Genomic DNA, 17,887 nt, shown 5'->3' with positions numbered 1-17,887 from the left:
ATTGATTACATCATTTCATGGTTAATACAAGGAAATGTTAAGTAAAAAATCTTCAAGAGTATAATTAATGATCTTATTCAATAAACATGTTTTTACTGTATGATAGCTTAAGAAGAAAAACAGTTCCCAGCAAGGTAGAGGGCACCATGCTCCATTTAGTTTTAATTTCCCTGAAAGAATACGACATTAAGCTTCTGTAGAAGTTAGCCCTTCCAAGAACTCTAATGTTAGTTAATAACAGTGGAATGTTTTTTGTTATTACTAACAGAGAATAGAGGAATCAGCTTATAGTTAATATTTATTCTATTTCATGTACTCAATGATGGACTAAAACTCTAACTAGACATAGGAAGAATACAAATTGTACCCATGATTAACCTATTTATTTATTAAGTGGGAAAAATATCCTTAAACTTAATCATAAACACTAAGAAAGCAATGAAGACCAAACACCACATCAAAGCTCAGAGGAATACGCTCACATACTTATATATAACTTTTAGAGAATTTGTATACTAAAAGAATACAGGCTCCCTACAAATTTGAGTAAATCATAATTGCTTATTTATAATTTCATATAAGTATTAATATTAAACTTTATTGTATGTTATTTTGTGTACCAGCACCATGAAATCTCCCCAGTATTCTCTATAATCTGAATCTAAGGATATATTGATTATTAGTATTAAAAGCAACATGGAGACATGCCACTCCTATGGCCCCCAAGAGGGAGGATGATCTTTCAACAGAACCGTGTCAAGTGTTGAATCCTCTACTCCAACAGAACCGTGTCAAGTGTCGGAGTGGTAGGAAATAGATGTGGCAAGCAGGATGTGTGGGGCTACAGTAGCCACCAGTCACCATAAAGCAATAGGCCTAAGAATGAGACAAAGACATGATAAAGACAGTAGAGCAGAAAGATAAAAAGATCTTATTGGTTAAACACTGATGGAGAGGGAGGGCCATGTGATGGACTTGCAGGGCTGGAGTGAAGAAGACAGAGACTTAGTTTTCTAGCATTCCTACTTCCAGGAGGAATTCCACACAGTCTAATACTAAACCAGCATGAATCCTGATAGCCCAAAGCACTAAAAAACATGCATCCATTTTCTATATGTGAGATGTCCAACCCATCTAACAAGAGCAGAACATTGGTCTAACCCATGGTCTGCAAACACATCCAAAAAGTTTAGTTTTTCCCTAAAGGTACTAAATTTATGCAAAGAAGCACCTGCAAGATCAAGGGCATCATCAGATTCCTTGTAGAACTCACATGCAGTAGAGTTTGCAAACATGCCTGAATGCATGGGCACCCACATTCCTGTGCCAGTTAGGGGTCCAACTTCACGAAGCAGCTGGGTACTCCTCCTGGCTCTGCCAGCAGCAAGGGACAAACTGAAACAAACTTGCTTATGAAAACTAAAAATAAACATCAGCAGGAGTCAGGGAATTCTAATATGCCATCCTGGCTCCCTAGCAAATGTTTGCCTTGAAAGCCTTGATTGGCAGAGGAATATGTCTGTTTGTGTTACCAAAGTAAAAAGATATACAAGAGGAAAGGAAATGGCTTTTAGCCCAGTACCACCACCATCTGTAGGTGCAGAAGAATCAGAGGTTTTATATATATATATATAAATATATATATATATAATTTTAAATTTGTGTATCTTCTTTATCTTCCTGTTTCTTTAAATGAAAAAGCTTTACTCTTTTTTTTTACAATAATGAAGGTATGCATGGTTATTAATAAACATTCAAATACAGAAGTATTATAAAGAAGAAAAGTTAAATAGCCCATGCTATTAATTTCTATTGGCTACGGTGACAAATTACCACCACTTGGTGGCCGAAAAGAACACAGATTTATCAAGTTATTGTTGTGGAACTGGAAGTCTGAAATGGATCTCACAGGGCTAAAGTCAAAATGTTGTCAAGCTGCATCCCCCCTGGAGAGTCTGGGGGAGACTCTTGTCTTGTTGGCATCTCAGTCTGAGTGGCATCTCAGTTTCCAGAGGCCACTGCATTCCTTGGTTCATCATCCTTTTCCCCTGTCTTCAAACACAGCAGGGAACACCTTCAAATAGCTCTATGACTTTGACACTGACTCTTCTCCCTCCTTCTTTCACTTCTAACCACTGCTGAGATTAGATGAGGCCCACCTGGGTAACCTGGGCTACTTTCCCCATCTCGGAGTTCAGTGATAGTATCTGTAGTGCCATGTGTGACCATAATGACCCCTTATGAGGGAAAATGACATATCCACAGGTTCCAGGGGTTAGGATGTGGGCATTATTTCCCTACTACATACATAATTTTCACTAACCAGGCAAAACTGCAGTTAACATTTTTAGTAAACAATTCTTTCCAGGCCATTTTCCATGTCTCTGTGTGTGTGTGTGTGTGTACACACACATATATGTATCTGTAAAGATTGGCTATTACACTGTTCTCTTGTCACTTATTTTTCCTATTTTATATGTGTTTGCATACATGTAGACGTCTGCCCTTTTTTTGAGTTTCAGTATCATTTTATTTGTTTAATGTTTTTTTAATTTGAGGTTTGAGACTTACATTCACTCAACAAACATTTATTGCATGGCTATAGAAAGAATCACTTTGGGCCAAATCACTTTCTAAATTGTCCAGAAGCACCAATTTGGTACAATTACACAAAGTTCAATATAAAAGAACCTGCTTGGGTCAGTTTTAACATCTTTTCTTTGATGAAGACTGAAATTGAAAATTAATTAAATGTGGATTTTTATGAGAACAAAGCGATTTTCTCTTTGGTTTACAACTTCAGAAGCATCAGGAGCTCCTCTCCCCTGTACACAACTTACCACATTAAGCTTGACAGCTTCTTGGAAATCATCAGTCTTGCTCCCTGAATCCTAGTTTATTGAGGGACTAGATTCTGAAGTGCTTGGAACTGGACTGTCCCATGTTTCCAAAGTTTGATTCCCAGTCCATGGCACTATGGACATGTGGTGGGATCTTTCTGACTTGAGAACTAGTGGCAGGAAGTAAATCACAGGTAGTGTGCCCTTGAGGGTGATACTGGGACCTTGCCTTCCCTCTCTCTGCTTCCTGGTTGCCCTGAGGTGAGCAGTTGCACTCCACCACCTGCTCTCATCATGATTTTCTGCCTCTCCACAGGCCCCAAACAAGGAGTCAACTGACCATGTACGGAAACCCTTGAAACCACCAGCCAAAATAAATCTTTCCTCCTAAGTTATTATCTTGGGTATTTTATCAGAGCTATGGAAAGCTGATTAACACATGAGGATTCTGGAGAATTTGCATAAGGTTGTGCTAAGAAGGGCCCTTTTAATTTATTATAAGTGAACAATAACATGCATTTTTTTCCCTTTTAGAATCTCCTTGAGGAATAATTAAAACAATAAATTGGACAATGCTAAGTTCTGATTTGGTGAGGTCTTAAATATATAAATACCAATAAAGTGATCATTAAAATGAAAATAATGAACATCTTACACAAATGTCCATCATGTGTGTGTATGTACATGTAAAGTCTACCCATTATTTTTAAGTTACCACGTTATCACTTTACCATTAAATTATGGCTTTTGTACACCCCATGTGTTGGGTATAGCATTAAGAGCTCAAGTAATTTAATCCTTTAAAAATCCTATGACGGAGAGCTACACTTCTCCAGAACTGGGTAAGAACAACATTGGTGGAGAGGCGGTCTTAAGAGACTCTCCATCTGGTAAGTGGTGGACCTCATTTAAATCCACCAGAATCCATGCTCCAAACTACACGGTGGCTTGCCTTCTAAGTTGCTCCACCGCACCGACCTCCCGTAGGTTATTGAAAAAATGTCTTACTATGGAGTCATCCTTCCAGTTCCGCTTAATTCCTAATTCTTGCGGATCTATTTTGGAGAACCCGGGAGGTACCCAGCCCAGGTGTGGGCCACGAGGGGGCGCTCGGGGACCTCAGCGTCCTCGTTGCCCTGACAACCGTCGTCTTCTGGCCTCAGAGGCTCTCGGCAAAAGTGGCAAAATGTCTTTGAACTCCTGGATCCCAGAGCTGTGTTCCGGCGACAAGATGGTGCAGAAGGTCGCCGTCTCTACCGGCCCCTCCCTGGAGTTATTCACCTTCCCCTCCACGCTGGGCTCCTCGGTCGCTACCGCAGCGCTAGAGCAGCTCCTTGTTGTGGGTGAGACGTCCCCGGGTGACTGGAGCCAAGCCTCTTCTGGAATGGCGCCTAGGTGGTGCTCTGCCGGGACCCTTTCGGAATCCAGAGCATCCCTGGCCAGGGGAGAGGCGGAGAGGGACTTCAGTGCTCAGCTCTGTTTCTCTGGTGCAGCTGAGGTGACTTGGCCTAGCTCACTCTAGTGGCTGGGGACAGATCCTGATTCCCAGCCCACAGCCCATGACCTCAGTATCCACCTGCTTTTAGATTAGGCCTTACCTCAGCTGTCTCTTCCTGCCTATCTTTTGCAAGTTAACCTCCTTCCACATTTTGCTATGGCAAACCCGAGAATTTAATAGTCAAGTGGGAAAGGAAGTGTTTAAAGAGGTACCTGTTGTATTGGGCAAGAAAATTAGATTTAAAAAATGGTTTGAAGATTTCGACCAAAATGAACCCTAACCAGGTTAACAGACTACTTCGGTTAAAACATTGAATCTTTTAGTCCAAGAAAGGGCATTTCTTGTTCAGTGTGAAAACCATTTAAGCCAAATAGCAAAGCATCTCATTGTTGCGCCATTATCGTTTTATTGTTTCAAAATAATCATCTTGATTTCTGGTACAATATTCAGTTAGTTTAAAGTAGTTTCCTTTTTCCTTGTTAGAGAACCTACTTTAAGTTCACAATTCTTATCAAATAGGCTTGGGCAAGTATTATCATGAGGAATTTTAATTACTAATGAGACAAATTATTCCTGTATATTCAAGGTCATTGTCAATGACCTTGGACCTCAATGAGCTTGGACCTCAAATTCTTTTGTGCTTGATTTTGATATTAGCACATTCATTCAACCCTACTACACAAATAATTTTCCTGCTAATGTCTGGACCCTCAGAAAATTTTTCATAAGGAAACACTTCATGGGGCCTTCTTGTTCTGAGTGTGCTACAACATACAAGACTCTCCCATTTCCAAGTAGGAGCAAGCTTGTGCTTATTCACTCCATAAAACAAACAAAAGAAAGGAGATTAGTAATGTCTGTGCCCTATTAACACACTTGCATGCAAATTCACTAGCAGGTTTTCACTTGGCTTAAGAGCTTAATTCAGTAAGAGAGTTCACGTTCCCTGAAACTGAGGACAGACATTGCTATTCACTGTCCCAAGAGATTGGAATGGCTGTGAAGAGCAGGGGCCCGGAGTCACACTATTTGGGTTTGAACCCACACTACCACTGATCAGGTCTGTGACTTTGCACATGTAATAGGACCTCAACAGTCTTAGATTTCCCATTTGTGAAATGAGAATCATCATGGGATCATAAAAATCAGATAATCCATATAAAGCATGAATCACATCAAACACATCTCACACAAAAAGATCCGCTTGAACAGGGTCCAGTGATACAGCCAAGGAAGCAGCTTCCTCTCCTCTCTCTCTCCTCCTCCTTTGATGCTTTCTTTTCCTTCCTTCTTCCCATTCGGTATCTATCTTGTTTTTGCTATCTTTACCAACATTTCACAAAGCCTCTCTTCTCAGGGGCTTTCTACTCACAAAGTATGAGAGAAAAGGAGTGTGAATAAAAAGGAATAGAAACTGTCTACTTTACACCTACTGGTTTTACAAATAAAATCTCATCCCATGCCTCAAATTTTTCACAGAAGCAAAAATGACATAATGTTTTATTGTTGTTGTTTGTTTTCATGGTACTGGGGATTTAACCCACAGGTATTCTACTGAGCTACGCCACCAGCCATTTTTATTTTGCGACAGTGTCTCATTGAGTTGTGATCTCCCTGCCTCAGTCTCCTGAGTCCCTGGGATTACAGATGTGGTAGCACACCTGTATATTATTTTTTAGTAAATATTTACATGTAGGAAATCATTCTTACTCAAACCTATGTTATAGACATGTTAGCTTTATCCCTCTCATAAATGTCTATTGCTTTCTTATTGTCCTATTCAGACACCTTCTTTGTACTGTTAAGATTTGCAAAGATGAATCATTAAGAGGAGTTTTTTCTCAAGGTGCACAAAATATATACCTAAATTAGAATAGTATGTAACAGGAAACAAAAGGTACAAGAGAGAATCATATAAAGTACAGTAGAAATTCAGAAATAGAGGTAACATCCTGCATTTCAATTAGAACATAAAAAGTTAAGTAGGATAACAGCAGATTTCAGTATGTAATTAAGAAATCTTAATTTTCTAATTTTTTTCCAGAAAAATCTCTGCAAAGTGACTATTTTAAATGCAATGAAGAAGTTAGGATCTTTCTTAAGGACATCGCTATAGCTGTTAAAAAATTGGTATTGTATTATCTATGAGAGCTATTTTTTTTCAATCATCCACTTAATTATTCATCAAACTTTAACATAACTCCAGCTCTGTTTCAAGGTATTTAAAAAGGTGAATAGGAAAAATATTTGCTTTGAGTTAAAAATATATTTTTTTATTTCAATTTGCTAAGCATTCACACTCGTATAGATTGTTGACTGCTTTTTTGTGCAGAGAACTGAATTAAGGGGGCTGTGCTAGGGCTGAGAAGAAGTCCATTTAGGAAAAGCAACTGGGGTGACAACAGAGATCAGCTAATGGGTGGACCACACTGACAAATACTTGTGATACCAGATGTAAGCACTACTTAAAACCAACCAACCAACAAGCAAATATCAAGCAAGAAGGTCTTTGGGAAAATCGCAAGCATGGTGTCAATTAACTTAGTTTTCTAATGCAATTATTTTCATAATTGGCAAAAGATAGACATAATTGGCAAAAGATAGAAGTAGACTGTGCTGTTAGTGAAAACAAAAACAGAAACTCGTTTACTTATACTCACTGGCCAGTATCAAAGATATGTGTTTATGATTTCCTTCTAAGGTGTCACATTATGTTTGTCATCTCTGGGTGATTTTTAGGATACTTTCTTAGCAGGGTCAAAATGATGCAGTCTCTCCATTTAAAAATATTGGATAAGAATCTACCACGTATCAAGTATCTAAAAATGTAGAAAATGAGTTTGAGTCCACAGACTGCTGATAAAAATCTCATTATATTTTGTATAATTATATATTTATGCATAATAATGAGTACATATTACATAGTCATACTTTATAGTCCTGGTCAAATGAATAGATCCATCCAGTCATGTGTTTGCTACACTAGGGGCCTATGGAAACATTTTCTCCTGCTTGCTTTTTTTTAGTTGTTTTTCTCCAGTATCTGGTATGTATTCATTTAATATCAAAATTATGAAATCTCTTAAGTAGCAGAGTTAAATTCCTCCACTTTTTAAAGTAATACATACTTGCTACTATAATAGTAATACATGTTTACTCTGGAAATTATAGGAAAAAAATAGAAAATTAAAGGAAGAAAGTAAAATTCACCATGATCCCTCTACCCATAATAATCAGTTAGCTCTTTCATGAATATCCTTTCAGCATATAGTGTTTTGCCTGCATAGAATCTTACTTTTGTACAGAAAAGTGATCTTGCTATATATACAATTATGCAATCTGATTTTTTTTAGTTGGTAAAATGTAATGGCAATTTTTCAGATCATTTTAATTGCTGTAGCTATTCAGACAATTTATTTAAAAGGTTAGTTATCTATTTTATTTTTTCACTAACTGAATTTTTAATGGTTTATAATTTTTAAAATTAGTTCCACCTTAAACTAATGAATCAACCAAACTCACCTGGTTATTTTTTTAAATTTATAGATATGAATCAGAGAACCATTATTTTATTTATCCCTAAGCATATTTTTGTAGGCAATTTTAATTTTTTTTAGTAAGTAGTTTTCTTTTCTCGATGTTATCCTTCTTGTTGGAATCTTTCCTTTCAGATTGGTTGAATAAGCATACAAGAAAGAGGTACACAAAGAGAATAGATTTCTGAGTAGAAGAAAATCAGCAGAAACTAAAAGATAAATGAATAATGACATCTTAAAAACTGATTGTAAAATATGTTCTTGTCCCACTTTCGATTCCAAATAAAAATAATGGCAAAAGATGTCTGATGAAGGTTAAATATTGGCTCCAGAAAACATTTGTAGAGCATTATTCAGGAAACCAATTTTATTATTGTTGTGTCACAACTTTTTAATAATGTAATTTAAATTTTCAGGAAGGAATGAGAAAGTCCACAATTGACCTTCTAGAAATGGAAAGCATGGAACTCAGCAGACTGTACTTCCTGCTGGAGATGCTGCCAGAAAGCATGAGCAGGGAGTTAGAAGGTACTTTTGAGGTTATCCAATAGAGAAATCTAATGTATCCATAAGAAAACAGAACCAAGTACTTTAAAAAGGACGCGTCTCATGGTTGTTGCATGTATAAATAGAGCAAGAAAGATTACCTGACATAAATACAGTGCAGTCCTTAACTACTTTCTCTTACATTTTAAGCACAAATAATGAAACCTTAATTTCCATAATTTAGCTTCTAAATAGACTAAAGATGTATGGATCAGGCAATTCTGATTTAATGTTTATCCAATTAAATGAGGCAACTTGACTGGCCTAAACCACCATTCTACCTTCTGTCTCTATGACTTCAGCAACTCTAGGTACGTCACCTAAGTGGTATCATACAATATTTGTCCATTTGTGACTGGCTTATTTCATGTAGCATAATGTCTTCAAGGTTCACTCACATTGTAGCACACAGCAGAATTTCCTTCCTTTGTAAGGCTAAGTAATGTTCCATTTTATGTATTCGCCATACTTTGTTTATCCATTCATCTTCTGATAGACACTTTGCTTCTATTTTTTGGCTGTGGTGAGTAATGCTGTTATGAACATGGGTGTCCAAATTTCTAGTTGGGGGCCCTGCTTTCAAGTCTTTGGGGCTTATGTGCAGAAATGGAATTGCTGAATTGTTTGGTAATTCTATATTCAACTTTTTGAAGATCCATCAGTGTTTTCCACATGGCTGCACAATTTTACATGATGCCCAGCAGTGCACAGAACTTCCAGTTTCTCCACATTCTTACCTTCACTTGTCATTTTCTGGGTGGCGTTTGTTTTTTAATGATAGCCATCTCCTTGAGCATGAATTGGTATTCCATTGTGGTTTTGATTTTCATTTCCCCAATTGTGTTAGTCAGCTTTTTTTTTTTATCACTGTGATCAGAAAACCTGACAAGAACAACTTAGAGAAAGAAAAAGTTTATTTTAACTCATGGTTTCAGAAGTTCTGTCCACATTCAACAGAGTCCATTGTTCTGGACCCAAGGTGAGACAGAACATCATGGTGGGAGGTTGTGGTAAAGGAAAGCAGCTCAGAATATAACCACCAGGAAGGAGGGAGAAAAATGAGGGGAGTTGGTACCTAAGACAAAATATAAACCCCAAAGTCATGTCCCCAATGACCTATTTTCTCCTGTCACACCCTACCTACCTACAGTTACCATCAGGTTAATCCACTCAGTGGGATTCTAGCCTCAGAATCTGATCATGCAACCTCTGAACATTCTTGCATTGTCTCAAATGTGAGCTTTTAGGGGATACCGTACATTCAAAGCATAACACAGTGATTACTGATGTTGAGCATCTTTTCATGTGCTTATTGGCTATTGGTGTGTCTTCTTTGGAGAAATGTCTATCCAGGTCCTTTGCCCATCTTTTAATTGAATTTTGTGGTTGTTGTTGTTGAGTCCTTTATGTATCCTGGATATTAGGCACATGATTTGCAAATTTTTTCTCCCATTCCATGGATTGCCTTTTTACTCTTTTGATAGTAACTTTTGATAAACAACAGTTTAATTTTGGTGTAGTCTAGTTTATTGTTGTTGTTTTGCTTTGGTATTGTATCCAAGAAATCATTGCCAAAACCAATGTCTTGAGGTTTTACCCTATGTTCTCTTCTAAGAGTTTTGCTTTTGCCATTTTGTTTTACAGTACTGGTTATTGATCAAACCCAAGACCTCATGCATACCAGGCAAGTGCTCTCACTGAGCTGCACCCCCAACCCCTGCGAGTTTTAGTTTTAGCTTTTACATTTAGGTCTTTGATCTACTTTTTAAAGTTGATTTCTGTATTCAGTGTAAGTTTAGGGCCTAGCTTCATTTCCCCAGCTGCCAAGAGTGCTGACTAAGGCTCATAACTGACTTTCTCTCTAGGAATTGCCCTGGACAAGAGAGAGAGAGAGTCTTCACCCTAGGTTACATTTCCTGCCTAGATGCCATCCACATTCAGTGACTGGTCACCGGGAGGGCGTAAACCCATCTCTCTCACCCCAGAGCAGAGCAGCCCTGAAGTGTCATCCAGTCCCAGACTCTTCACAGTTTAACTTCCCCTCTGGCCAGTCCTGCTTTCTTCACCTTCCTAGAGGAAGCACTCCTGAAAGCACTATTCAATACATTTTCTAGACACAAATAATAAAATCCATATCCCAGGAACCCACTCTAAATGAGTGGTCCTGAGAAATTTTAAAAAAAAATTTCAAAAACCAACCTTTTGCAGCTTCTCCAGCTTCTCGGAGCAGGCCCCCCAGGGAGAGCCTTTCTGAACAGAACCAGCTCCAAGTACCGGAGCCAGCACAGCATGCTCCGGCCCACAAGTGGCTTCAGGGACCAGGACAGGGCAGCCAGGGACTTCCCCAAGCAGCCCGGCCCCCTCCGGCAGGAGGCGCCTTTCAAGGCTAGCTTCTCGGAGCAGACCGCCCAGTGAGAGCCTTTCTACACAGAGCCAGCCACAAGTCCCCGAGCCAAAGGAGAGCTCTGACCCCCAGGCAGCCTCTGGGATCAGGGCAGAGCAGCCAGAGACTTCTCCAGGTGGCCCTGCCCCCTCCGGCCGCAGGCTCTTTCCATGGGGCGATCCAAGATGGCGAACTAGAGGGTGACTGCATCTCCAGTCCCTCCAGAACCCAGGACTCAAGAAGGGGAGGCATTGAGAGACTCGGACTAAAATAGAGCCACGGGGTGAGTCTCCCCCACTGGGTGAAGCTCGGCCTGGGCGGCAGGCACGGATAGGGGTGGCTTATCAGAGCAGGGCAGGGCAGCTAGAGTCTTCCCCAGGTAACCTTGCATACTCTGGCAGTGGACTCCTCCCACATGGCCAGCTGCGCGGTTCAGGCCCCCCAGTGAGAGCCTTTCCTCACAGAGCCAGGTCCAAGCCCTGGAACCAGTAGCGGGCTAGGGGCAGCTTTCTTCGGAAGCACTGCATTATCAAGTTCCTCCAAGACTTCAGGCTACTGAAGGCTGGGAGGTGATACACTGGAAATCTACAGGGACACTATAAGCCAATAGAGGAAATCTGCAATATCTCAGGGTCCCACTGACATCTGACCAATATGAGAAAACAAGGGAAGAAAATGTCCCAAACAAACCTAGATACTATATCAATAAAACCCAATGACAGCACAGCAGAAGAAATGTCAGAAAGGGAGTTCAGAATGTACATAATTAAAACAATCAGGGAAGCAAACAAGGAGATGAAAGAGCAAATGCAGGCATTGAAGGAGGAGATGAAAGAGCAAATGCAGGCATTAAATGATTGCACCAATCAACAGTTAAAAGAGCAAATACGGGAGGCAAGAGATCATTTCAATAAAGAATTAGAGATATTGAAAAAGAACAAACAGAAATCTTTGAAATGAAGGAAACAATAAACCAAGTTAAAAACTCCATAGAAAGCATAACCAATAGGATAGAACACCTGGAAGACAGAACTTCAGACATTGAAGACAAAATATTTAATCTTGAAAACAAAGTTGGCCAAACAGAGAAGATGGTAAGAAATCATAAACAGAATCTACAAGAATTATGGGATATCATGAAAAGGCCAAATTTAAGAATTATTGGGATTGAGGAAGGCTTAGAGAAACAAACCAAAGGAATGAACAATCTATTCAATGAAATAATATCAGAAAATTTCCCAAATCTGAAGAACGAAATGGAAAACCAAGTACAAGAGACTTATAGGACTCCAAATATACAAAATTACAACAGACCCACACCAAGGCACATTATTATGAAAATACCTAACATACAAAATAAAGACAGAATTTTAAAGGCCACAAGAGAAAAGAATCAAATCACATTCAGGGGGAAACCAATAAGAATATCAGCAGATTTTTCAAACCAGACCCTAAAAGCTAGAAGGGCCTGGAACAACATTTACCAAGCCCTGAAAGAAAACAGATGCCAACCAAGAATCTTATAAGCAAAACTTACTTTCAGATTTGACGATGAAATAAGATCCTTCCATGATAAACAAAAGCTAAAGGAATTTACAAAAAGAAAGCTGGCATTACAGAACATTCTCAGCAAAATATTCCATGAGGAAGAGATGAAAAACAACGATGCAAATCAGCAACAAGAGAAACTAGCCTAAAGGAATAGCCAAATAAAGGAGAAACCAAATCATGTCAAAAAACAAAAAATGAGTCAAATGATTGGGAATACAAATCATATCACAATAATAACCCTGAATGTTAATGGCCTGAACTCATCAATCAAAAGACATAGACTGGCAGATTGGATTAAAAAGAAAAATCCAACAATATGCTGCCTGCAAGAGACTCATCTCATAGAAAGAGATACCCATAGACTAAAGGTGAAAGAATGGGGAAAAACATACCATGCACACGGACACAGCAAAAAAGCTGGAGTATCCATCCTCATTTCAGATAATGTGGACTTCAAGCCAAAACTAGTCAGAGGGGATAAAGAAGGATATTACATGCTGCTTAAGGGAAGCATAAATCAGCAAGACATAACAATCATAAATATCTATGCCCCGAACATTGGCTCATCCATGTACATCAAACAAATCCTTCTCAATTCCAGAAATCAAACAGACCACAACACAATAATACTAGGCGATTTTAACACACCTCTCTCACCACTGGATAGATCGTCCAAACAAAAATTGAATAAAGAAACCATAGATCTCAATAACACAATCAACAATTTAGACTTAATTGACATATATAGAATATACCATCCAACAAAGAATGAATACACTTTCTTCTCAGCAGCACATGGATCCTTCTCTAAAATAGACCATATTTTATGCCACAAAGCTACTGTTAGCAAATACAAGAAGATAGAGATACTACCTTGTACTCTATCAGATCATAATGGATTGAAATTAGAAATAAATGACAGAATAAAAAACAGAAACTTCTCCAATACCTGGAGATTAAATAATACACTATTATATGATGAATGGATAACAGAAGACATCAGGAGGGAAATAAAAAATTCTTAGAAGTAAACGAGAACAAAGACACATCATATCAAAATCTCTTGGACACTATGAAAGCAGTACTTAGAGGAAGATTTATTTCATGGGGCACATTCAACAAAAGAAGTAGAAATCAACAAACAAACGACTTAACACTACAGCTCAAAGCCCTAGAAAAAGAAGAGCAGACCAACACTAAAAGTAGTAGAAGACAGGAAATAGTTAAAATCAGAGCCAAAATCAACGAAATTGAAACAAAACAAACAATCGGAAAAATAAACAAAATAAATAGTTGGTTCTTTGAAAAAATAAACAAAATTGATAAACCCTTAGCCACACTAACAAAGAGAAAGAAGGAGAAAACTCAAATTACTAAGATTAGGAATGAACAAGGAAATATCACAACAGACACAAGTGAAATACAAAACATAATTAGAAGCTATTTTGAAAATCTATACTCCAACAAAACAGAAAACCTTGAAGACATCAACAAGTTTCTAGAGACCTATGAATTACCTAAACTGAACAAGGAGGACATACACAACTTAAATAAATCAATTTCAAGCAATGAAATAGAAGAGGTCATCAAAAGCCTACCAACAAAGAAAAGTCCGGGACTAGATGGGTTCTCAGCCGAGTTCTACAAAACCTTTAAAGAAGAGCTCATTCCAATACTCCTCAAAGTATTCCATGAAATAGAAGAGGAGGGAACCCTCCCAAACTCGTTCTATGAAGCCAATATCACCCTGATACCTAAACCAGATAGAGACACATCGAGGAAAGAAAATTTCAGACCAATATCCTTAATGAACATAGACGCAAAAATTCTCAACAAAATTTTAGCAAATCGCAAACAAAAATATATAAAAAAGATAGTGCACCACGATCAAGTGGGTTTCGTCCCAGGGATGCAAGGTTGTTTCAACATCAGGAAATAAATAAATGTCATTCACCATATCAACAGACTTAAAGAATCACATGATTATTTCAATAGATGCAGAAAAAGCATTCGATAAAATACAGCATCCCTTCATGCTCAAAACACTAGAAAAAACTGGGGTAGTGGGAACATTCCTTAACATTGTAAAGGCCATCTATGCTAAACCCATGGCCAATATCATTCTAAATGGTGAAAAACTGAAAGCATTCCCTCTAAAAACTGGAACAAGGCAGGGATGCCCTCTTTCACCACTTCTATTCAACATCATCCTTGAGACTCTAGCTAGAGCAATTAGACAAACCAAAGAAATTAAAGGGATACAAATTGGAAAAGAAGAACTCAAACTATCCTTGTTCGCTGATGACATGATTATATGTTTAGAGGAACCTGGAAATTCCACCAGAAAACTTTTAGAACTCATAAGTGAATTCAGTAAAGTAGCAGGTTACAAGATCAATGCTCATAAATCCAATGCATTTTTATACATAAGTGATGAATCTTCAAAAAGAGAAATTAGGAAAACTACCCCATCCACAATAGCATCAAAAAAAATAAAATACTTGGGAATCAGTCTCACAAAAGAGGTGAAAGACCTCTACAATGAGAACTACAGAACACTAAAGAAAGAAATTAAAGAAAACCTTAGAGATGGAAAGATCTCCCATGTTCTTGGATAAGCAGAATTAATATTGTCAAAATGGCTATACTACCTAAAGTGCTATACAGATTCAATGCAATTCCAATTAAAATCCCAATGATGTACCTTACAGAAATAGAGCAAGCAATTATGAAATTCATCTGGAAGAATAAAAAACCCAGAATAGCTAAAGCAATCCTCAGTAGAAAGAGCGAAGCAGGGGGTATCACAATACCAGATCTTCAACTCTATTACAAAGCAATAGTAACAAAAACGGCATGGTATTGGTACCAAAATAGACAGGTAGATCAATGGTACAGAATAGAGGACGTGGACACAAACCCAAATAAATACAATTTTCTCATACTAGACAAAGGGTCCAAAAATATGCAATGGAGAAAAGATAGCCTTTTCAACAAATGGTGCTGGGAAAACTGGAAAACCATATGCAACAGAATGAAATTAAACCCCTATCTCTCACCCTACACAAAACTCAACTCAAAATGGATCAAGGACCTCAGAATCAGACCAGAGACCCTGCATCTTATAGAAGAAAAAGTAGGTCCAAACCTTCAACTTGTTGGCTCAGGATCAGACTTCCTTAACAGGACTCCCATAGCACAAGAAATAAAAGCAAGAATCAACAACTGGGATAGATTCAAACTAAAACACTTTCTCTCAGCAAAGGAAACTCTCAGTAATGTGAAGAGAGAGCCTACAGAGTGGGAAATATCTTTGCCACTCATACTTCAGATAGAGCGCTAATTTCCAGAATCTATAAAGAACTCAAAAAACTCTACACCAAGAATACAAATAATCCAATCAACAAATGGGCTAAGGAAATGAACAGACACTTCACAGAAGAAGATGTACAAGCAATCAACAGATATATGAAAAAATGTTCAACATCTCTAGTAATAAGAGAAATGCAAATCAAAACTACCCTAAGATTCCATCTCACCCCAATTAGAATGGCAATTATCAAAAACACAAGCAACAATAGGTGCTGGCAAGGATGTGGGGAAAAAGGTACACTCATACATTGCTGGTGGGGCTGCAAATTAGTGCAGCCACTCTGGAAAGCAGTGTGGAGACTCCTCAGAAAGCTTGGAATGGAACCACCATTTGACCCAGCTATCCCACTCCTTGGCCTATACCCAAAGGACTTAAAATCAGCATACTACAGACATACAGCCACATCAATGTTCATTGCTGCTCAATTCACCATAGCCAGATTGTGGAACCTACCTAGATGCCCTTCAGTTGATGAATGGATAAAGAAACTGTGGCATATATATACAATGGAATATTACTCCGTAATGAAGAATGATAAAATTGTGACATTTGCAGGCAAATGGATGAAATTGGAGAATATCTTGCTAAGTGAGATAAGCCAATCTCAAAAAACTAAAGGACGAATGATCTTGCTGATAAGTGGATGAGGACATATAATGGGGGGGTTGGAGGGGTTAGCATTAGGGTTAGGGTTAGGTTTAGGGTTAGGGAAGGAGGGTGGTAAGAATGGAGGAAGGAAGGACTGTATAGAGGGAAAAGAGGGGTGGGAGGGGTGGGGGGGAAGGGAAAAAATAACAGAATGAATCAAACAACATTGCCCTATGTAAATTTATGATTACACAAATGGTATGCCTTTACTCCATGTACAAATAGAGAAACAACATGTATCCCATTTGTATACAATAAAAAAAAAAAACCAACCTTTTAAAAAATTTAGATATTCCAATGATTACTTATTGCTCTCAGTTCTAAATCTGTACTTCACTCATTTGCTCTGCAGCATGGGAGCCAGACACTGTAGATTTCTCCCTTCTCAATTGGCAGGCACAGTGCTGTTTGTATAAAGCACTGGAGGAATACTGGAGGAGGATAGGGTTCTCTTCCTGCTTCCAGTATGGATGGTTGGCCGATTCGATTCTTGGAGCTCACGTAGTCTCAGCATGCCAAGTTTCTCCAACAGCCAGAGGCCTGGAGAGCTCAGCAGCAGCCCCCAGTACCTTCTGGGTAGTTTCATGGTAAAGAGTAACCAAGAAGCACTTCTCCATGAAGGGCTTCCCCTGCACTTCCTTAGGAAATTTTGCAGTGAGTTCTGAAGCATGGCACCTCCATGAGCAGAGTTCTAGTAAGTTCCACCAGCTAAGCATCTCGTGAACTTCTTTGCCTTCCAGTGAGCTATAGCCTTCTCCAGTGAGGTCTACCTCTTAGGACTGGAAGTGCTGCTCTCTTTCTATCTCAGACCTAGGATGGTGACTGCTGTTCACACGTGCTATTCCTGAATTCTTTAGAGTTCTCTTTAATTCTTACTATTCATTCCCTTATTATTCTAATCCTCTGTTTTAGTTAATTGCTCTGTATAATAAACTTACTCTGTTCAGTTTATTGTGAGATTTCTATCTCCTAAATAGACCCTGGATGATAGTGTAGGCTATAAAGCAGTATGCTTGGTACTAGTTTTGTTTGACAGGTAAAATGCAAAAGCTATATGTGTACAGAAATAATAAGACTTAGAAGAACATGCACCAAAGGCAAAATTTAGAGTGTTTTTGTATTATTTTCTTTATTTTCCATATTTGCTTAATTTATAAACACGAAATATAGTTTAGAAGGAAAGAAATCATATAAATTTAAAACCAAGAAAATTTAATTGGTTTTATGTCAAAAAGTCATACTGTTCAAAGCGTGTGGTCTTTGGACCAACATCATAAACAGTATCTGGAAGCTTGTTAGAAAATGTAGTCTCTCACAATAGCTAGATTGTGGAACCAACTGAGATGACCTTCAACTGATGAATGGATAAAGAAACTGTGGTACATATATACTATGTAATATTACTCAGTCATAAAGAAAAATAAAATTATGGCATTTGCTAGTAAATGGATGGAGTTGGAGAATATCTTGCTAAGTGAAATAGGTCAAACCCAAAAAAATCACAGACCCAAA

At 38.3% G+C, this 17,887-nt stretch overlaps 1 protein-coding gene across 1 annotated transcript in view; it reads left to right on the top strand.

Moving 5' to 3' along the window:
* Positions 1–4,026: 4,026 nt before the first annotated feature.
* Positions 4,027–17,887, top strand: part of Ccdc175 (coiled-coil domain containing 175) — a 68,401-nt gene continuing 54,540 nt past the window's right edge. Inside the window, exons 1-3 of the mRNA XM_047539836.1 lie at positions 4,027–4,183; positions 6,383–6,468; positions 8,291–8,402. Coding sequence (XP_047395792.1) covers positions 4,027–4,183; positions 6,383–6,468; positions 8,291–8,402 — 355 coding nt within the window. The remainder of the gene's footprint in view (positions 4,184–6,382; positions 6,469–8,290; positions 8,403–17,887) is intronic.

Source organism: Sciurus carolinensis, chromosome 2 (assembly GCF_902686445.1).
Source record: "Sciurus carolinensis chromosome 2, mSciCar1.2, whole genome shotgun sequence".
Classification (NCBI taxonomy): Eukaryota; Metazoa; Chordata; class Mammalia; order Rodentia; family Sciuridae; genus Sciurus; species Sciurus carolinensis.
The sequence above is the reverse complement of the archived record's forward strand: the minus strand, read 5'-3'. Positions and strand labels throughout refer to the sequence as shown.